General features: G+C 44.1%; 1 protein-coding gene across 1 annotated transcript in view; it reads right to left on the bottom strand.

Annotated features, from left to right (window-relative positions):
• Positions 1–23,023, bottom strand: part of MAD1L1 (MAD1 mitotic arrest deficient-like 1 (yeast)) — a 361,734-nt gene that overhangs the window by 87,632 nt on the left and 251,079 nt on the right. The window contains exon 16 of the mRNA XM_008948855.1: positions 3,803–3,993. Within this exon, the coding sequence (XP_008947103.1) occupies positions 3,803–3,993 (191 nt within the window). The remainder of the gene's footprint in view (positions 1–3,802; positions 3,994–23,023) is intronic.

The following is a 23,023-nucleotide window of genomic DNA, read 5'->3' as shown; positions in this document are numbered from 1 at the left end:
AAAGTAGATGAATCCGAAACCAGAAAGTTTTCAAACACTGCCAGACTTGATATAGCTGTTACACAGGATCAGGCCGATTGCCTTTTCAGCCCAGGATCCTGCCAAGAAGGTGACCAGCACCACATTCATGCTACAACAGTGGGAACAGTTTCCTTTGAAGCACAGTCAATAATCAATCACAGACTGCCCTCTCTGAGCACTCTTCTTGCTCTCTTCACTCAAGTCCTCATTCCCAAGTATTTCCAGAGGATGGAGTTGAATGTTACCAGGTAGAGCAGCAGCAGAACCATGTGTAGACGCAGCCCAACAAATAAGCAGCATGGATGGGAACTTGCTTCCCAACCTCTGCAGTAAGAGGTTGCCTTTACACCTCAAAGCAGAGAGCCCTGCATACCCCTCCTCCTTATGGCAAATGAAAATATTTAATGTAAAACTAGGTATTATTATTTGTCCACAAAGATATCTTACCATTTTAGAAAATGTACTGAGCTCCTGCTCTCACAGCAGTACCTTGGAGCCACAGGGTCTATCTAAAAGGATTTCCACTCTTTTCATTTTAAATTGATTGGCTTCAAATGCTTTGGCTGGGAATGTGTCGTTAGGCACACAAAAAGAAAAGGGCTGTGATTTAATTTCTCTGCACTGTTTGTTCATTTGTACAAGTGTCTCCAAATCATCTCCTCTTCAAATTTGACCAGTCTTTCTGTTTACCAAAAGACTTTCTTTGTCTGAAACAATTGTCATTGCCTTTCTAACGGACTCATTTCCTTACTCACATTCAGGATCTAGCCAGAGACAAGAGTAAACAGCATGATGTACGCAGGGCCAGGCAATGACATCCTGATCTGCTGCTGCTTAATTCCAAGTTGGCTAAGCTGATTTTGAGGCTCCCTGGCAATGTTTGTTTGTTTTAATAGGTATCTTTAATGGATTGCTACAAAGGGAGTCAATGCAGTTCTTGGATATCTCATGGGTGGGCTGGCCTAGACACATCAGTCAAGCATTATGAAGCACAGAAAGTCTGTGTCGTGGCCTAACGCATCTCATGTGCCTGCAACAGGAACAGAACATGAAACCGTCGAGGACTCCAATAACTATAATTGCATCACATCTAAACTAAACTCCTGGTGAGGAATCTGTAACACCGCTTGCCACGGCGTTTAATTAAAAGAATCAAAAAAAGCAAATAAAATGAGAGCGAGCTGTGAAGCCTGAGAAGCTCCTTGCTGCCTACGCACACACAGAGGGGCTGAAATCACTGGAACATCCTTCAAGTTGATGAGCTCATCTGTTGCATCAATAGGGATCGCCAATAAATACTGATATGGTTTCATTGGAATTCAGTGCTCATTTATAGATGCAGTCATTTATATTCACAGCGTGGCACTGCAATTAACCCTTTCACTGAAGCTGCAATTCCAATTAATGCAAATTGGCTGGACACATACAGCATGTAGATAATAATAAGCTCTACTACAGTAACGGCATACCTTGGTCAGGAAAGCCAAGCACATCTTTCATCTTCATTTAGCTTTGAAGGGGTGACATTACAGTAGCTCCTATTGCATCCCTGCTATTGAAGCTTCACTGAAAATTAAATGCCACCAGCAGTGCTACTGAAATATGCTCTAAAGTTTACACGCAAACTACAGAAGCTTCTAAGTGCCAGGGGACTTCTCTGGTTTAATTATATAGACCCCGCTCCATAAATTGCTTGAATGGAATAAATACAAATAGCATTCCCTACTTTGTGACTTCTTTGGGTTAATGAAATGCACACAAACGCCCACAGCCTGCTATGGCTCAGAAATTCCCCAGCATAAACACACAACCTCGCTGGAAGCCCTAGTCAGGATTCGAGCCTTGGTACATACATGAGAACCAGCTGCCTGGACTCAGCAAGGAAATAATTTGTTGTTTATATTCTACTGCTACTCTAAGCTGCAGATGGTGGGAACTGTCTGCGTTTACTGAACAGGCAGAAAGAGCCAGAGATTTTGCTGCTCAGGCTCCAATCAGTGAATCTGCTTCTCCTGTCCGAAGAGGTGTGAGAGGAGAGAGGCTGAGGAACTCAATGAATCAATAAGCAGCCCACCCCTGGCTGTGGGAAACACAAGATCTGCTCTACCTGGTGCCACCTACCTTCATCCTCTGGATATATTTGGGGATAAGGACTTGAGTAAAGAAAAGAAAGCAAGAAGAGGATTTAGGGAGAGGAATCTGTACTTTAATATCCACTCTCCTGTGTGTAAATTATTTCTATTCCCATGACAGGAAAGAGAATTTGATCTAACTGGAGACAAACTACTGGGATGCCAGCCAGTTCTTCTTCATGTGGCCAGTATGCAACGTTCTCCCATTTTCTTAACGTTCTCCAAGCACGCCACCTCTCCTGCGACGCAGGAAGAACTGCTGGTGGCACCTCCTGGCCATGGCATCCAGCAGATACCTCCAGGAGTCTGCTGAAGTCTCATTCACTGAAGGTTTAGCACTACTTGTGTGAGAACAGGCCTCTGGAGGTCTCAGAGCTAACAGCACTGCATCATCTCAACAGAGAACTGTTTTCAGGATTCAAGGACAGTCCCTTAGAACCAACAGTTAGTCTCCTCCTTGGATACTGATCTTTCTTTTCTTGCTGCCGTTTGTCTCAGTTAGTCCAGAACCCTCATAAGGCCGAGCAAGACAACCATTTTGGGGGATATTTGCCCAGTTTAACTAAGGATCCTATTTGCTGTTTTATACTTATCCTCACTTGCCTTTTTTTTTTTTTTTTTTTTTTTGTTTTTTTTTTTTTTTTTTTTTTTTTTTCTGAGGCTCTGAAGTTGCAGAACAGGAAAGTGTTTGCCCTGTTATGTAAAGAAACAATACTACAGCATCCATATATGGCACACAGCTGCAGGTCTGCAGAAACAGAACTTCTCCAGCTCCTGCTTGTAGAGTTCCCTCCAGGACTGAACACCTCCAAAATTCTCATCCTTCTTATAAATGAGACTCACCTGAGGGGGAGCAGTTGGAGGCAGGTACGGTTTTAAGTGCCAGTTGTGTTGGCCACCGAGAAGGAGAAGAAAGTTATCCCACTGACCTGTAAACCTGGGCCACTGATACTTGAACCAACCTAAGGATGGAATTTAACGGCTTGGTGACTCTAATGTCACACCTCAGCTCTCTAATGCATCTGCCCAACTGTGCTAGCTGGACGGCAACACAGAAGAAAAACAGCACCTATCAAGCTGCAGCCCAACCTCAGACCACCTAGCCAGACCAATAAAGGTGCCAGACTGACAGAAGACAGACTGTTATTGCTACTTATCCGTGCTGTTCACATAAATGGCACTTCACACACACAAGGATGAGTTGCTGCTCAAAAGCGATTCCAATTTACATAAAGACAAGATGATGACACGCAGACAAGCTAGAGGATAGCAAAGACAGTAAGGACATGTGTCTCGTCGTGGAGCAAGGATGAAACCTTGATGGTTACATAAGGTTTTATTGCCGCCGCATAGATAACTGATAATATAAAAGGTGAAGTGCAAGGCCAGGTGCCTTAGGTATTATGCATATATAGTCTCTTCTCTTTACTCCAGACTTTGATATATAAGTGGGAGACCATATGTCAAACCTTCTCCAGTAATTTTTTAAAAGAAGAAAGCATCTTTACTTCCCTCACAACGAGCACCCTGTCAAACCGCAGAAGGGCAGCGATTTTCCAGCCTAATCACTGCCAAAGAGCAAATCCATCCTGGCATGCAGAAAGCCAGGACCCAGAGGGGTGGGTGCAGCACGGGGTGCCCACACCTACCTTGAAAAGCAGGCAGTCCCCCTGGTGCTCGGCGTAGATGGAGGTGAGGCGGTACTGGCTCTCGGTGGTGATGTCAATCTGGTAGCCCGTCAGCGTGTAGCACACCTTGCGGAACTCCTGGATCTTGGTCTGGAAAACTTCTTTCAGACGCTGGTTTTTCAGTTCTGCACTTTCCACTTGCTTCTTCAGCTCTGCGTGGGGGAAGAGAAGGGGCACTTTGTCAGACGTCACCCACACAGAGTCCTCGTGCTGTATTTACAGCCAAACTCTGCGAATTGAAAAGGTTAATTAAATTTTTTAAAAATGAATTAAGCAGGCAGAGTAAAGAAACAGGCAAGTCGGATTCCTCTCCTCCTGCCCTCGGCAGATCAAAAGATAATAAACTGAGGAATAACAAAACCAGACGTGTCTTGCTGGGATGGATTTTTCTTTTGCTCAGCCAGCCTTTTAACAACATACTACAAAATTCAAAGCTGTAGCATCTATTTCCCCACATGCACACATCCTATTTTCCACACAGAACCCAAGAGAAGGGTGTTACGCTACACAAAGCAAGAACATGGAAAAACAGTATGAAATACAGCTTTGTATGGCTGCATCAGGACGAAGCTGTCTATGAGGGAAATCTCCTCCAACAGGCGCTTGATTTGACTGGAAGTGCTTTGATCTTAAATTGACACAATGCTTAGGAATCCCTCAGGATTCAGGAAGGGGCTTTTACTGTGATAAAAAGCCTGAAGAGTACCACTGCCTCTTTGCATTTGCTGCCTTAACTGGACTAGTCCCTAGAAGAGGGTCCTGTGAGACTGCCTGCCACTCACCCTCTATTTTATTGCTACAAAGGGAGCTGCCAGCACTGTGAATCCTTCAAGAGGATACACAACCATTACCATGAATCTTTCACCCAAGGTGCCTTCTGAGTAATTAAACCTCGATTTATCCCCCCATTAATTACAGAGATTGGCTTTACTTTAATATACACTAGAGATGTCTCCCAAGTCAGTCTGTTTTATCCACACTGCAGTCCAGGGTTAGGAAAAAAAACTTAGTCTAACAGCAAGCAAATAGACTTCCTCACTCGGATACCTCTTTGTCATTCTGAGGTTTAAGGCTTTGTCTGGGCTGTGATTGGAGACATAACTGCAGCACATGGAGGCCATATGTCTTTATTTTAACTAGTTCAGGGTCCAGCAGTAGGACGGCAAAAATTTCAGTGCAAGGTGACTGCTTGAGCATAAAGGAAGGTTTTTGGCTGGGCTTATCCAGCCCATGCTAAAACATTATTGCTTCCCAAGTGAGTTTGCAAAAGTTTGTGCTCGAGTATTTGCTGAGAAGTGTTTTCATCAGCACGTGCAGGGAGAATGCAGCATGGTAACTTCAAGGCCTGTGACTGATCACTGAGCAGCTGCAAGTGCACCAGGAGAAGGTGAGTCTCCCCTTACCTGCTGTGCTGCTTTAGTTTGGTGCTCAGGGTGGGACAAAATGGTAACTCAGTGTGTTAAGTGCCTTAACCACCATGGAGGATGCCCCTGCTCAGAAGTACTTTGGCTTTAATCCAATTCAGCTTAATCCCCAGGCAAGGACAGGAACTCTTTAATGGTTAAAGAGAATTACATGTCCCTTCACTACTGACAGAGTGTACATGCAGGGAGAGTTAATGCTGGCCAACTCCTTACCTTGGGTTAATTCAGCTCCACCTTCCTGAGCAGCTTGTGGAGATGACAGATGAGCAAAGTATCTCCTTTACTCCAGGTCTCCCCCCAGCTGTATCTCTTTATCAAGCAGAGCAAGCCAATCTTGGGGAGCATCACCAGTCTGTTCATTAAAACACTGCTATACAGGGAACCCCTCAGTTGCTGAGGCATGCAAAGTAAGTTGTGTAACCAACACCTGCTTACAAGCCCAAAGGGCTGTGGCTTACACGCTGCCCTTTCTCATGAGCTGGAAAAGGCTGTGTCTTTCTTGACCACCCACCTTCCCATTTATACCAAACTCATTACTGTGTGATTAACTCAACCCTTCCTTGGATTCTTACAACCTCTCCCCCATCATCTCAGCTGGGTCTGGTCTTTGATTAATCAAGTAATCAGCCTCTGAAATCAGAAGGTTAATTGGCAGCTCTGACCTCAATATTCTCACAGTCTTCCTTCAGCTCTGCAACTGTTAAGGACAAAATCCTATGTATGAAAGTAAAAATTCAGTGACCACACTGCAGTGGTAAATAACATTTCGCCACTGTCAGAGCCAGCACTGCCTTTAATATATCGCTCATGTCCAACAGTGATATTTTTTTCCTAATAAATGCAGCCTTGGAAAAGTAAATCTGCCTTTTCCTACCGCATCTTGGAGGCTGCCTTTCCTGACTTTTATAACCTTGGAGGTGGATGGCACCCTAATTCATGAACTCCTTGAACAGCTTTCGTTATTCATGAAGAGTTAGCGCCTTTCCCACTGTTTTGTCTCAGCCTTGGTACTGCCGATGGCCATGGTCAGCATCCTTGCCCCCACGGGGCTGCAGCCTTATCACCCACCCAACAGCACTGGCCCAGTTATAGGCTACAACCACGTGAATCTAGACTAGTAACTAAGTGATGGCAACTACTTTCCTCTGCTACCCTCAGGGTGAAAAAGGAAAAACTTTGATTACTATCAGTCTTTTAGGTAAGAAATCCTGAGCTTGTCAATTTAACTGAAGGACTAGCAAGCCTTCACTCCAGACAGCGTGGCCTTGCCTCCTCCTGCTGTTCCTCCTGGCCCTCTTTCCAGTGCCTGCAGCAGTTTTGGTGTGTAGCCGCATCAGCCTTCAGAAATTCTTCTGCAAGACAACACCTCACCTCCTTGTGAGAGATGCCTTGTGTCAGCCACTGGCACAAGGTGCTGAGCTGGGTAACTGCTGATGCAGGTGCAGCCCAATTTGCCAGGGATAAAGCCTTGTCATCCTCCCCGTGGCTCCAGCAGCAGTTCCCCAGCAGCGTTTCTTTAGCTTGGGGACAGGATAGAAAAAAACCCAAGCAGGCACAGGGACACGACAGGAATGCTTAAGTGTGCAGCTGCCCCCAGTGAAAGGTCCACTGACCCCTGACTGCAAAGCAGAGATTGCTCTTCCTTTACACCCAATTGAACTGCAGTCCTCAACAGTTCAGCTACAGCAGCTGCTGATGCCCACCTCCTGCAGCATCTATCCTGAGGAAACAATTCAACCAGGGGCTATTCCCAGATTAACTCGGGACTGTGACTACTCTCCTGCCTTCTGTTGAAGGCTCTGCTGACACAACCAAGAAGCCAAATTTCGAGGAGGATACACAGAACAGCAACTTGATGGAAACAAAGCCATTTGAGACACCCTAGGACATTTTTCATAGCTTTCCACCGTGCTTCTAGAGTAAAGAGATTTCCTGCAGGTTCTGTGCCACACCAGCCAGCTCCAGGCCAATGTCTCAGACACTTTGGGGTGTCTAACATGGCACAGAATAACTACTTTTAGGCACTGGATACCTATGTAGCCCCCCTGCACCATGGCTCTGGCTGCATGCGGCCCCAGTGCTGCAGATTCCCTGCACCCAGAGAACAGCACAAGCAGCGTATGCACTGACCTGAGGACAGTAATTAATCTTTCTAATGTTTCCCCCACCAAGTGAAGACGTTAAGCTAAGAGGCAGCTCGTTGTTTGCTGGGCGTTGGGATTCAAAGACCTGACGATGTTAATTCCTAAGCCTCACCTAATGCTGCTAATTCCCGCCAAAATTCTAGCAGAGTCAGGACAAAACGATTTAAAAGTCATCCTCTGCACAGAGTGCAACTCAGCACATTTCACAGCAACGTTTCAGGTGCAGCCATAGAGGCAACTGAACAGAAGGGAATTCTTTCAGGATGGGTCGAGGTGTGTTAAGGGGGCAGGTTTCTGATGACAGCATTACTGTTTCCACTCGTTTTATCTACCATCTACAGAACAGTGAATGTCTTGATCCCTTAAGATCTTTCACAACATTTGGAGAATTAGGTTTAATTATATCTTTCAAAGACAGTGTTTGAAAACTAGAATTCCCGTATTTAGAGCATGTGTTTGAGCTCCTGCCTTTGGCTCCATTACACTTGCACAAAACGAGCAGGAGAAGCAGCCACGGATGGGGAAAGCCACACCATAAACATCCTCCATCCCAGAGAAGGGATGCCAAAGCTTCCCTCTCTGAAGCCTTAATGAAGAAAATAAGAACTGAGAAAACACGCAGGAGATTTGGCAGGCTGTGCCTTGGTCAAGGATAATGACTGGCTGTTTACTTTGCCTGGAAAAAATAAAATAAAGGAGGGGAACAGAAAAATATATGGAAGTTATACTGCCCCACCTCCTTTGTATCTAGGCCAAGAGTGTGTACAAAAGTTGTCCATCCTGAAGAGTCTGATGGGGAAAAGAAAAAATCCTCACTGAAAAAAATCGCTAATCTGTTAGGAAATTAATATTGCCAAATGATTAACTCCCCCTAACGATGCTGCTCCTTGAAACACCTTGTATTTTCACACGCTTATATCGACTTTAATGAATAATTCAAAGTATTTTGGATAAATAAATAAAATATGAGTTGGGCTTTTTTGGTCTCATATTGGAAATGTCACTGCTTTTTATTCCATTGCTTTTACACTCCTTACATCTGAAAATGTTCACAGCTGCCTAGAAATACCACAGCTTTGGCTCTTGCTCCGAGTTCAGCTAGGTCAATCAATAGCAATAGCAGTCTCTACACCAAAGAAAACCAAATCCACACTTATGAGGAGGAAACAATGCAGCTCTCAGCATGCCAAAAGTGGCATGAAATTAAATGTATCACTAGTCTTTTCCAGGAAAACACAAATTTGTTCTGCCCATCCTCAAAGATGCCACAAGCCATGTAGCTGCATTAATTCAGTTGCAATCCCAGCTAGTATCTCTCTCTCAGAAAGGCCTGAAGTCCTTTCTAAGTCTCCATTAAAGGTTACTTCCCCTTAGTAACATCTCTGGGGTCACTCACTGCCCACACACACAGGAGAAAGTATTTACACATGAATTCCCATCCCTGCTGACTCTGCCACAATACCTCCAAGAGATGCCACCCAGCATTGCTATGGAGGACACTGTATTTTTACCAACCCTGCTCTGTTTAAACAACAGACTGCTTCATTTTAGTTGCTAGCCTCCAGAAGGGATGCCAGTACCATCTTGCTCACACAAGGTCCATAATGGGAAGAGGAAACATGATTTTCTCATTCCAAGAAGCAGGGCCACAATTTCCCTCACTCTCTCCCACCTCCACGAGCTGCTTCTCTCCATTTGCACAATGCTGTGCCTGCCACGCAGTGTCACCCAGCAATCACCCCCACTTGCACCCCAAGCTGTTATTCCATGACACTCTCCTATTGCAGGTCTGTCCTTCCCACCCAACCCTCTGCAACTCTAATGCTGCTCTTCTGCACCTGAGACCCTTCCAGTCACTGCCCTGTTCAAATCCCGAGCTGAAATTTTCTCTTCCAGCTTCAGTTTATGAGGAACAGCATCTGAAAAGAGTTCTGTGAGATTCTGTGAAGGACACAATATAAAAAGAAATTGCATTGTATTAAATAAAGGCTAATAGAAGAAGAGCTGAGCATTTTCTGATGTAGGCAAGTTTATGACCATTGCTTTTGAGAAATCAAATTCGCTTTGGTAGGTTTTATAGGTGTGTTTTATGCCCTGGGGGAGTGGGACCATGCAACCTGACCGGCGCCGCAGCCCCACGTCACCCTTACTCGACCTTACAGCCTGCCAGACTCAAACTGCTCTTCCCAAAACTTGCAATTTGCAACATTACAATCATGAATTATAACTTTTCTTGAAGGCAAAAGCAGTTTTATATTCAACAGACTGTGCTGGCTGTTTGGTTTTAAACCTAAGTGGTATTTATTTGATCAGTCAACACTGGTTTATTTTCACACCGTGTATGCACCATATGGTTCAGTGCACCCCCAGCCCCCTCCTCCAGCCACCAGCTCGCCCTTCCAGCAGCTCCAGGAAGAGTTTTCAAAGGCAGCACACTACAGATAAAGGTCTCCACCACTGGAGCCAGTTACAGCTCCTGCACTGCCCAAGAACTCTCCACTAAGAAAATTTCCCATCTCCACTGAAGATGGTTGTTTGAAACCCCCATTTCAGACAAGCCATGTATCTTTACAAGGGTACCATATCTTGAAAGAAGTTCATAATTAACCTTTATCTTCAGGTTACCTGCAAGAAGTGAGAGAGGACACCAGAAGGCTAGGGTGAAAGAAGCAGGACATGGAGGACCACAGTGGCTATGGAAGAGGATGACCTTTCTCTTGTAGTACCTACACACATCTATAATGCGCATTAGGATTAAGTAAAGGCTTCTTTTCTTCTTCTGGTAATGCTGAGATTACAATGCAAGGTTGCAAAACTCATAAGCAGACTTGAAGCTGGCCTCTGGACAGGAAGGCTCCCTCAGGGGATCCCAGCGTGGGCACTGCGTGGTGCTTTCTCTGCCCTTCTCCTTGTGGGCAAAGCTGTTTCAGAGTGGGGAAAGGCAGGAAACCAGTGGGCTCTTGGAAGCCCAGCTCAGCTCCTCAGCCACCCCTGAAGCGTGTCCACCGTGTTCTCAGTGAAGGCAGTGCAGTGTTGTGTGAAGAGACCCTGGGTAGCTTTAAAATCACTGGCTTAAATGATGTGAACAACCTGCCTGCAGCAATAGAGAACTCGGTGGGGATGGCAACATTCACCCCAGATGCAGGATAAATTAACCTCAGGAGAGCTATTTATTGTCCAAAATGGACTTCACCAATTAGTGTGATATGGCACAAACTGTTTGGAAGTTAGGATTGTCCCAATGGTCATAAATTGTGAACCAACCAGAAAGACATCTCCCTCCATCCCCCAAATGATGATTAAAGTCTTTGAGCCACTTTTCCCTTCCATATGGCAATTATAGAATTAAAAAAAGTCCCTGGGACTTTTCACAGGATGCAGTTTAGGGAAGTCTGGCAGCAAGAACAGGGACATAACTTGCATTGCTTGTGAGAGGACACTTCTCCACCAGGCTGTTCCCAAGGAAAGAGTGGTTTTGAAACTGTTCAACTTTCTAATGCAAGAATTAATCCTTGGGACTATATAATTAACATATATAATACACACTGTTAATTACATGGAGAGGTCTGCAGAAGCATCTAATAGATGAATTTATCCTCTGTCTGAACACCTCCCCTGCACTCTGCCCATTATTTTGTTTCCACTGGCACATCATTACGATTACTACTACCCCAAAACACTGGATGCTATTTAAACCTCTGAAAGAGCATCCAACATCTGCTATTAAAACAAACACAGGAAAACTGCTCCAGAAATATTTGTTTGCTCCCTCTCAAAGTGAAGGTTTTTTGCAGGAGTTATAGTCACTCCCAGCACAGGGTGGACAATATTCAACCATGCACTAGAGAGTGCTTTACAGTCTATTATCTAACAATGTTCACCAAAGCTATGAGCAGGTTTTCACCACTAGCAAGAGATGCTTTCAAGCTTTCCCAAGAGCAAAGCCATTTTGCTTTTGCTCCAGGAACGTTCTATGCTCAAACTCTGACGCTGAGACTCCTGGAAGCACTGTTTTGACTTGGTCATAGTGTCCAAGATTATGTTACTTTTGGTATCTCAGCTCCCTCTCTTCCCTGCATTGCAAAGCCTGTGCTCTCAACAGAGAATACTGTGAATTTTGTTTGGGGGCTTTTGTTCCAACAGAAATTAAGCTCTACAAAGCTTCCAATCACTCCTTCTATTCAGTCTCTTTTTTCTTCATGTTTATCCCCTTAATAGTGTTTTGGAGTGTTGGCACCAAAAACATATTGCTCTTGGCCTGAAAGTGCTCTGGATGCCAACTAATGAAACTTTCCCCAGACCCTTCTCTCTGCTCCTCCTACTCCTGCAGCAGGCCCCAAAGGCACTTAATCTGCTCAAAAATCACACCAGACGTTTCCTCTGTGTGCTCTTCCAAGTGCCCTGGACCTCCTCTCACAGGATAGCAGGTTCTGCCCTATTTTTATTGGCATATTTTTCATGTTCTACTTCATTTTCTGGTGTCCACTTTATGAAAACGATCCTTTAGAGATGATTGTGCTGGAGCTGAATGAAATGCTGGTTCAGCACGGAGTAGCAGAACAGCAAGAGGGGAAAAGGGTCTTTCAAATAACAAAACTACAGGAACGTGACAGAGATGTAAAGACAAGCAATCTTTTTTCCCTGGAGCATGAAAGATGTTTGGAAACAGAGCCATCTCCTGGATATCCAGGCTTTCAATCACATTATTCCACCCTCTGGAGCTCATATTTCCACCACAGGAGTCTGAAGTGTTATTATGGAGAGGGAGGGTTATTTCCCTTAACCTTCTGCTAATGCTCTGAAGCAAGAGGTAAAGGTTTGAAGTCTCCAGGCAATGCCCACAAACTGTCCCAAGACTGGATGACCACCAGAATCATCTCTGGGCAGGGAAACAGAGAGATGAGAAAGGGAACATCTGTCTCAGCCCAAGCGTTGAGCCTCCTCTACCAGCTCTGAATTATTCATCACGTGCTAACTTCCAAGCCAGTTCCGTTTTAAATTTTTAAATATTTAATAATTGGGTATTAAATATTCATGCAATTTTATTAGAAATTTTGGAAGATGGGCACTAAGGCTCTAATTGTTAAGTTCATCATTGGGACTGACTGGCTACTTGGAGAGACTTTCTAGCTTCCTAGAGAGAGAAAGAAGGAAAGAAGAAAAAAGGCTTTACAAGTATTTATGGATCTCTCTGACTCTAAACCACAAGACAACACAGACACGTGGGCCACACATTTAAAACCAGAACCCTCTTTATGAAAAATCTGAGAAACCCACAATGAGAACATGCTAGAAAGCCCTCAGCTGCAGTTTAAAGAGTCTTGAAGAGTTTAATTTTTGGTGTCACAGAGACGTCCATCTCAGATGTCTGTAGTCTGACTGGGAAAGGGACAGTTGAGCAGCCTCTGACTGCAAGGGCAACAAGAAAAACGTGCAGTAGGTCTCAGCTGTTATTCAAGGCAGGTGCAGGGAAAGTTCAGCTCGATACACACCTGGAAGGAGGCAGATTCCTCCCTTTTTCTCACACCTATTCGGAGGGGACCGCAGGACGTGGAGTTTCCCCTGAGCTGGTCTGACAACCCAGATTAATTAAATATCTCTGCCTGTTTCTCCCCATGTAGCTCCTGCAGACCATGCTTTCTCCTTTTCTACCCCTCCTTTTTAGCAGATGACATCTCTTTAACCCTGGACCATGCTGAGAGTGTGCCCATGTTCCTGTCCCTCTGTATTACAAGCACACATTCCCTACCGTGCCAGAAATTGTATGGTTTACACAAAAGATGACACATAAGCCCTGGAATTATATGCAAATGAACAGCTCCGTTCCTCACTTCTTACCATTACAACTCTGACTTTCCAACAACTGCATGGGGTAATTTCTGCACCAGCTTTCAAACAAAGGGCATCTCTGTGCTATTAACATCTCACTGTGGCAAGCAGTTTGTCACCTTTCACAAAAATGATCTGAAAAGACACCAGCAATTATTCCTAAGGAGATTATTGGGCGGCTGCGGCCCAGCATGGCAGCTGGAAGCTAAAGTGACATAATATTCACTGGGAAAACACTGTTTTCAAGTCAAAAGAACATGGAACAGATTTTAAAAATGAACTAAACTGGAAGCAAAAACAAAACAAGAGAAAGAGTCAAGCTTGTTCCCTTCAATTTTGTTGATCTCCATACCAATATTAGGAGCACATCTTCAGAAAGAACTAAGAGCTCCTGTTTATGACACAGGACATTGACTTTGGAGATTTATCCCAGGAAGAAGCTTGGCATGTTATAAAAAAAGACCCTGAGGAAGAATGGCTCAAGCAACTCTTACAGCTGAAAAAATCCATCTGATTTCTAGATCTTGTATGTTTGGTTCTTCCAAAACACTTCAAACACTGAGGACTAAACATCTACAAGACAGGCAACAGTGCTCTTCCTGGGACTGCTTATAATTCCTTGTTGCATCTTATAACATGACTCAAGAACTAACATTTGCTTGACTAATGCTCATGACCAAAGTGGGGCAAAGAGCAGAAGCTCTGCCTCACTTCAAGTAGGGAATTACTCATGCCTCTCGAAAACTACTAAGTAGGGTCCATGCCTGTGCAAGAAGGACCAATGGAAGTAGTCAGCCAAATTTCTTCAGCAGCAGGGAAAACGGTGCTGGAGAAGCTGATGTTCTAACCGACTATCCTTTGAGGACAGGTCATTTCTAGTTACATGTCAAAATTATATGAAAAGAACACCAAAACTCTAACAGTCAGCTCTTAGAGATAAAAGTAGAAATTTCTTAAGAAGTGGAACATTTTTGCTAGTGCTGAAGCAGTTCATACCTGCACCTCTGTAAAAAATGCTTTTTGTTACTTTGATGGAAGCTCTTCTAAAGACCAACACCCAGGTTTACAGATCTCCTCTGTGGAGCCAGAGAAGCACAAGAAAATATGGGCAAATTTCCTGCTTGCAATGATGAGAAAAAAGAACCGTTGTTGCCGTTTTGGGGGGCATGTTGTCAACAACTCTAAGCTCATCCTTTTCATACAGCCTAGAAACATATTAAAAAATATGAGCTCTGCCTATGTCAAAGTCGAGAAACATCTGTACAGCACATAATGCTCCAAAATGGAGCACTTCAGCATGTTTGTTCCTTCACCAGCACCTTCAAGAGTTTCTCTACACCATCTAGCCCAGTCAGACACCACGTTGCTGCCATACATTCACACAATGCTTTCCCCATAAGCACAGGACAAGAAAGCAAATACAGACAACAACCCAGCCAAGGGACAGAAAGGATCCATGAGGACACACAGTGGCTTTACAAAGTTAACTTAAAAGCTAATTCATAATGAACAACTAAAGAAAGGAATAGGAGGATGATCTTCAGAGAGGGAATATGCACAAAAGACTGAGTCAAGCACTCTGAAATCTTTAAAAAAAAATAAACTTTTGGATTTGGAAGAATGATACAAGAATCAGAGATGGACAAATGCAGCCAGCTCACAGGCACCCAGAGGGCTGTATGGACCTACCTGCTGAAGATAACACCTTCAGTGGACATTTAGAGCTCTGCCCACACACAGAACAAGGGCAGTTTGAGTACAGGATCTAGCCAAATCACCAAGGAGGTTAAAATTAGTGCCACTTTTAGTTCTTATCAGCTGAGGGACTTTGGTTGAGGACAACCAGGAGTGGTGACTGATTTCACACCTGCATGTTCAAATCACCTTAAGCAAGATGAGCAGGACCACCTGAGAAGACCTCAACTCACAAAAGAATACCTGTGGATAGATCTAATAGGAGAGAAACCCTTTCTTTTTTCTATGAAAGTGATGTTTTAATGGACTATAAGTTGTTTTTTTTTTTCCCCAGCAGAAAATAAAACAACCCTGAAATGAAAGATTTCTGCTACAATGCAGAAGACTCAGTATCTCTTTCTTTGAAGGAAGGCCACTGAAAGAGTCTTGGTGAAGGGACTCAATAGCTTAAGAGTTTAAGCTAGAGTTTTTGGCATAATTTTTTCTGCATACAGTAATAATAAAATGCTCTGACATAGGGGGTTTGGGTGGAGAAAAAGGGTGAGGGAAGTAGAAACATATTCTTAATGAAAATCTCATTTAGGAATTTTTTTTTTTAATGTGCTTAAAAATTCCACTGAGGTCACCATTCTGGAGAGACGACAAACTCCTGGGATAAAGGCTGGAAAATCCTGGTAGTCGTGTCACATTTAGCAAGTCAAAGATATGTTTGTATAAGGCTGTAGAGGGCTAAATCCATTTTACATGCTGTATGTATTATTAATTTCTTACAGTGGGCTTAGAAAAACTTAATTCGCTGGGATACGAGCTCTCTTTGAGCGGAGGGAAGCCTTTTCAAAACTCATCTTTTATTGACTGAGTCATTTTTGAGTCAATCTGTCTGCTTTCGGCAAGACAAGAGTTTTAAATCTTCTCTCTTTTTTTCCTCCTTTTTGAATCGTGGCAAGTCTATTAAAACCTGCTAATGTATGCAGCAAGGCCTCTGATTTGAAATGTAATGAATTCTTCAGATAGTGGCAGATTAGGGGGAGAAGATGATAGAAACAGCCAGAGATGCCAAATAAAGAATTCTCCAGAAAAAGAGGAGGAGAAGGGTGACAGGCAACAAGAAAGATTAACCCTTTTTATGCAGAAGAAGAAAATCTTTAAACTCCATTAATAGAATCAGTTAAAAAAGGCAGAACTAGAAGAGGCAGAGCATCTTCAGGCTTGCCTGGGGCTGAATGAGACAAAGAATAAATGAATCTTTCCTCCTAGAGTCTCTTGTAAGATTAGGTAATTCCCTAAGTGAAAAATGAATAACTTAGAGAAAATTAGCTCCATCCATACAAATAAGCCTTCGTATTGCAAATCCAGAGCTTCCCAGGCGAATGCCCTGAAACATTTTTCTGTTGTGTAACAGATGGTTTCCTCCTCCCCTTTTCCTTGGTTTGGTTCCAACCGCAGTATATTTCAGGTGATCTTGTTTTAGCACAAAAATGAGCATTTTGGGTGTAAATCATCAGTCCTGTTAGTGTAAGGATGCTTGGCAGTTTTATTGTATTTGGCATCTTTGAAGTGCTGGACAAACACTACAAGAGTTACACAAGTGAGAGATTAGCACTGTCTCCATTTTACACATAGAGGAGCTAAGGAAAAGAAAGTCAAGGATGCTGCTTAATTCGACAGCACTGATCTGGTGACAGCCTGGGCTGAGAGTGCAGAATCTGCTGAATCACGGCACAGACCTGGGACATTCTCCTATTTAACAGCAAAATTCATAGCTCAGCCTTGAATTTGACAGCTTTAAAAAATAAAATTAGCTCTGTAATAAAGTTCTAATGAAACAAAACCTTAGAGAATAGAGTCTGATGGAGCACAGATGACCCAGTGGACTGTAATTAAAATTAAGCTCAGCAGAACTGATGCAGGTGAGCAAATACAGGAGACTGAGAAACCAGTCCTGTCAACCTAATGCCCCTGCACTAATGACACGCATTGGAATGTTTTAACAATTCAGAAATCCCAAATAAGAGGCAAATTCCTTCAATTTAATATGCAGCAGAGGACAAGTCCATGCACGTCTTGAAGGAGAGATTGTCTTTCCCCACAGATGCAAGTCCTCCATCACACAAGTCAAACTACAAAAGCCAAAAAAGAAGTTTTTTAATAAAGAAGTGCAAAGTTAGCTCAAAAGCTGCTGGAGGCACAGAGGCTGTGGGAAGTAAGCATGAGCTGGAAAAACCAGCATCAGGAATTCTTTGCAGTGGGATACAGGACACAGGTAAAAGTGTTACCTTGGAGGCCAGGAAGCTAAGGGAGTTAGCCTGGCTTTTCAGATTGCTCCCAGGTATTCAGCTCTTGCCAGCAGAAACACATTTTTTCCACCCCAGAGAATAACAATGGCTGTGCCCACTATCTCCTGAACTCCATCAGCCCCTTGACGTGATCCTCCCCAGCTGGGAAACATCTTTTCCTACCTGGCTGTTTGCTTCACAACCCTGACGCCAGAGCTGCAGAATTCACAAACAGAAGCTTCTCCATCTCCACGCATTAGTACTTTTGGAAAGAAGAAGAGGTTACACTTGCTTTCATGTACGTAGACACAATCCTGACCTTTAGCTTGGTCCCAGCCCTCTGATTCAATAGCTGGCACTCACTCTCTGAATCAGTAATGAAGTAAGGGTTATGGCAGGGAGCATGCTGTGCTGTGGATATACCATTTTTCAGAGAAGATAAAAACCTTAGACCCAGACCATTACAGAAGAGCCAAAGTGCTTCCCTGACAGAGCATTTTTATTTGGGGACAGTGGCATGAACCTGGACAGTGGTATCAGCCCTCGTGTCCTGTCCAAATTCCATTCACATAACCACCTTCTGCCTCCTCCACTTCCAAGTTACAAAGACACTTCTCACTGGCTGCCGTAAGGAGCGTCCCTGAGTGGCACTGAGCAGTCCTGGTATCTCACACCAGCTGGGGATGCATTGCAGTGAGGGAAAAAAAGAAGTTTTTTCACATTTCCCATTGCTGTGAAGTTCCCAGAGCACTCTGGGAATCCCGAGAGGCTGGGGCTCCCTGCAGCATGCCCTGCTGACACCAAGAGCTGTAGGAGGCTCAAAGAATAGTCTACCCCAGAATATTTTTCTTTTTCAGCTGCAGTCTGTACTGCCCCTACACAGCCTCTAGATCCCTCCTTCCCATCCTGCTTGCTCAGAAGATCCTCTCGCTTCCTGGCATTGCTTGAACTCTTCCATCTCCCCTAAGAGCTCTGAACCAAACATTGCCTTAGTGCAGGACCTGGCTGAAATAAGATCAGTCAACAAACCAAGATCCATGGTGCTTAGTCACCAACGAGAGTATTTTGGTATAGAAAAAGAACACAGCATATAGGTAACATTGACTCTTGGTCCCCATTGATCCACACCACACTCAGGGAGCAAAAGAGTAGAGAAATCTGCTCGGTTGCAGTGCAGTTCTCCACGAGGATTCATTTCAGTTTTAAGTTTAGAGGAGTTTTCACCCTCTGCTGCTGTGAACTCTTCCCACTGGGGTCAATGACACCAAGTGCCATGGGGACCATGGTGCTGGCACGAACAGCACTGCCCAGACAGGTCAGCCAGAGGTTTAGGGAAAATATATGTTGAGGGACAAGTGAGGAAAGGGAAAAATGGTACACACCAAGGGTCTGCATGTGTGAGATGTGCAAGCAACGAAAACCAGATTTACCCAACCAGGCTAAAGCAACGAATTAGCTCTGTGCTCGAAGAAAAATTTATCATTAAAGGCTGCACTACTCAGTAGCCCACTTTACATGTGAGAAAAGTCTGCTAAAATCCTCCTGCATTATCTCTAGCCTTATAGATTTTTTCTTTTCATCTGAGGCTCAGAGTGGGGATTACCCATTAAGGTGCAGTGGCCAACACACATGCAATCTATTCTCTGTTTAAGTGAGAAAAAGCTTTGGTCTTTCCTGTCCTCTTCCAACTTGTTCCCTTCCCATGTCTACACTCAAACTTTGAACAGGTGCACAGGTCCTGAATACCAAGAGGACACAACGGATCATATCCAAAGAACCATACTCAATTCTCTGTCCTACAGGCTGCATTCTACTTCTTCAGCACCAGAGATCAAGAACTCATTTAAAATCTTCATCTGCTTCTAAGCCCAGTAACAATACAGTTAGCAATCACCAGCCAGCCTTAGCCAGTGTTGACCTGCACAGTTTCCATGACTTCATCCTCTTTTGTGAACAGGGATGTTGCTGGAATGGTGACAGCAGCCCTGGCAGGTTGGTAGCAGAGCAGCCAGGCTCAACCACACTGCAGTGCTAAAACATCTGCAGATGTTCACATCTGGCCACCCTGATGCCCAACCTAGCAGCACCAGCTCGAGCAGATGTGCTCAGCGAGGGATGAAGCGACCGGGAGAGCCAGCTCTGCCTCTTCCCCTGCCCCTGGCCTCACAGTGGGACCATAACCAAGTGAAGTTAAACAAACGAGTCAATAAGTACAGCTGGGGTGGTGTAATAAAAGTAGACTAAAGAAACACTTTCACAGGCAGACGAAGCGTAAAGCTACAGGAAACTAAAATGCTTTTACCACATTGAGTTTTTATAGAAACGTGTTTGCTTTTTCTCGAGCACAGAAGTCAGAGACTGTAAACATCTGCTCCTTCACGCAGTCTCTCTCCCACAATGTTTTGACTTAGATATTTGCCTGTAATGTTTGCAACTTCAACACAGCAGAATTGTGCCAAGCCTTCTGAAACAGTAACAGGGACTGGAGGTATTAGAAAAGTGAGAAGTTAATAAACTCAAAGCCTTCTCCAGAGACTTTCAAAACCTGCCTGGATGTGATCCTGTGCAACCTGCTCTAGGTGAAGCTCCTTTAGCAAAGGGCTTGGATGAGATGATCCCCAGAGGTCCCTTCCAACCCCCACCATTCCATGATTCTGGGAAAAACTTAGGAGCATCATTGCTCTGAAGCATTCCAAAGCAGAAGAGCTGAAATTACCTTGGAAGCATCTTTCCAGTACAACTAAAATGACCTCCTTTTCAGCATGAGACCTATTGGCATCATCTTGACTCTTTGGACATTCTAATCTTCCTTCTGGATAGCCACATGTCAGTTATATTGTCACAGTATCTTAGCTGAGAGACATTATCCACAGTTGCTTCCAAAAGTGAGTGAGCTGGGAGCAAGGCGTGGCTGTTGTAATCTCAGTGCTATTTATTCTGCTGCTCTATTCATTTTATTTATTTGTATTAGGATTCCAAAAGAAAAGAATCAATTATGGCTTACTAGGAATTATAAAGAAGATGTGTATTTGAGCTTCTGATTTAGTTATCAATACAAATATGCATGCTGCACGAAGAAGTAAGAGATAAACCCATAAAGCAAGGTTTGTGTTATTTGCAACTTCTCAGAGTAAAAAAAACATGCGAGAAAGTCTAAAGAGATATTTATTAATGCTTTAGATGACTTAGAAAAAAGTCACTTAATCATAACATTGTAAACAAGGAAGTTCTACGGCGGTATTTAAAAATATCTGAAATTGTTTCAGGAGCCCCATTGATTTGAATTAAGCAGCTGCATAATCACAGGGGCTGCAATTTTAATGAACATTTCAACAGGAAATGTAGAGCTGATTATATATATATGTATCAAAACAGGAAAGATGAAAATGCTGCAGCTCTTTTTTTTTTTTTAATTCTTTTGGTTGTTTTGTTTATTACCTTAGTGTGCATACCCAAACCAACTCTAGAACTAACACAGAACTCACCTGACTGCTCTCTCTCCTTGCTCCTGGCTGCAGAGCTCCCAATGCTCCTGGCTGCAGCTCTGATCTTCCTGTCTTGATACATGTCATTAGGCACAGCATTTTGAAAAATAATTAGTGATTCAATCAGATTTTACACTGGATCAAGTGACTGGAAACTTCAATGCTGTGCTAGAGTTTTCCCTTAACATACTTCAGGGCATGTTATATATACTTAATTAGATAATGTTTATACAGTGCTTTGAAGAAATAAGGAACCCTGTAAGGGCTAGGTCGTATTTTGAGAAAGAAAAAGAGCAGTGTTGAGACAGCACAGGCACAGGGGGAGAACAAAGCTCTGAGAACAGAACACCACCTTGTTCTCAGAAAGATTTCAGGACATCTGAAAGAAAATACATCAGCAGCTTCCAACATCGAGGCACTAAGAAAGAACCAGAAGTTGTAAAACACTCAACGCTACAAAGGCACTTAAATGACAATGTTGCTGATACCAGAGTGAGAAGAGTGGTGATGGAGTGAGAAGGGCAGCAGCACCTATACAGGGCAACCACTGCATGCACACAAGCACAAGGGACCGATTACTGCTCTGTTTAGGCAATTTATAAGATAAAGATTCAGACAGAGTTGCAGGCCTTGATGAAACAGAACCGAGTGCCCTCCTTGCTCCTGGGAGCACTCTTACTCACAGGATTGGGAGCTAATGGAAGAGAAGCATCCTGCCATGCTTTGCTGCTACCTTGTAGTGGGGGAAGCTGGGCTCTTTTTGCCAGAGACAGGGAGCCTTGCTGGCTGCATGCTAAGATACACTGCAAAATACATAAATGGGTGCACCACAGAAGCAGAAACAGGACGGTGCTTGGTCTTGGTCTGCACCAGGCTCAGCACCCAGAGCAAGCACCGAAGGCACAGAGAGAGGGCATAGGGCAGGCTCTCCTCCTGAGGCACCAGAGAAGTCCTTGCAAAGGGCATCTGATCCAAACCTCTAGTAGAAGAGTCTGGAGAGCAGGAGAGCAAGCTGTGCCTAAATCCACTCAGGATGGCAAGGACCAAGCGCTGCTGGATCCATCTGTTTGCCTCCCTGTGGGGAAAGTGGCACCAAGGCTGCTCCAAAGAGTTTCCAACAAGCAATGAAAGCACACAATGTATGCAGGGAGCTTTAAAAATGATTGCAAAGAGAGCCCTGAGCTTCTGTTCTGTGCGCTTTTTTCCTTTTTTTATTTGCCTATAACTAAATTACATGATTTCTTTGCAAGTCTAATTAAGCAGTTAATTGATGCTGGTGCCCTTTAGCATCTGGCATTTAAGATTAAGTAAATAATGGAGAAAAGTGCATGCAGCACCCAGCAATAATTAAACACAGCAAGGGTTTGTTCCCCCACCCTCCCCCATTTTAACCTGTTATGGATAAATCTCTGAGGATAACTGTTTTTAATAGCCTCAAACACACTTACTCACCATATAATGATACTCGACAATGGTATTTTTCCTCTTGGAGGTGGTGGATTGCAGGTATATCTTTGATCTTAACCAGCAGGTTTTAGTTTACCCCTTGCACTCAGGGGAAGGAAGGGCTTCATTGTCACAGCTCCACCCAACTGAAGAGCATGTTAAATAGATCTTCTTGGGAACATACTTTTGATTCCAGGAGTGTGAGTACTGAGTACACGCATTAAAGATTTGTCAAATTTCTCCCCTTCTCATGTGCCTACTCCTTCCTGATGGTCTATTCAAGGCTATTCATCCATTTTCTGCACACCATGGAAATGTAGAGTATGGAAACACTTTCCTGTTGGTCTTCCACAAGAAAGACTGAGTTACACAAAGTAAAGCTGAAAGCCTTTTGAATAAAAAAAAAAGGCATCCAGAATTCTAGATGTCACAACAGCACATGGATTCTGGGGGGAATCTGTTCTTTGCAGGCATTTTCAGGCACTGTTTCCAGTGTTGCTGTTGGAGGCTCACTGTGGACTGCTATACACAGGCACTTCAGCTCACTGCTTGGAGGAAAGGAGTGATGACTTCACGTACAAGAAGTCTGAGCAGGAGACATGTCTGATGGGGACTTAAGTCCTGGCTATATTTAAGGTAAGCTCAAGAAGCAGGCCCACGTGAGACTCACAAAGTTCACCAAGGCCAACTGCAAGGTCCTGCACCCAGGTTGGAGCAACCCCCAACATCAATACAAGCTGGGGGTGATGGGCTGGAGAGCAGCCCTGAGCAGAAGGACCTGGGGGTGCTGGGGGTGAGGAGCTGGGCAGAAGCCCCTGGCAGCCTGGGCTGCCCCCCCAGCAGCGTGGGCAGCAGGGCAGGGAGGGGATCCTGCCCCTCTGCC

This window comes from Merops nubicus, unplaced genomic scaffold, assembly GCF_000691845.1.
Source record: "Merops nubicus isolate BGI_N331 unplaced genomic scaffold, ASM69184v1 scaffold16100, whole genome shotgun sequence".
NCBI lineage: Eukaryota > Metazoa > Chordata > Aves > Coraciiformes > Meropidae > Merops > Merops nubicus.
This window is presented reverse-complemented; position numbering and strand designations above follow the sequence as displayed.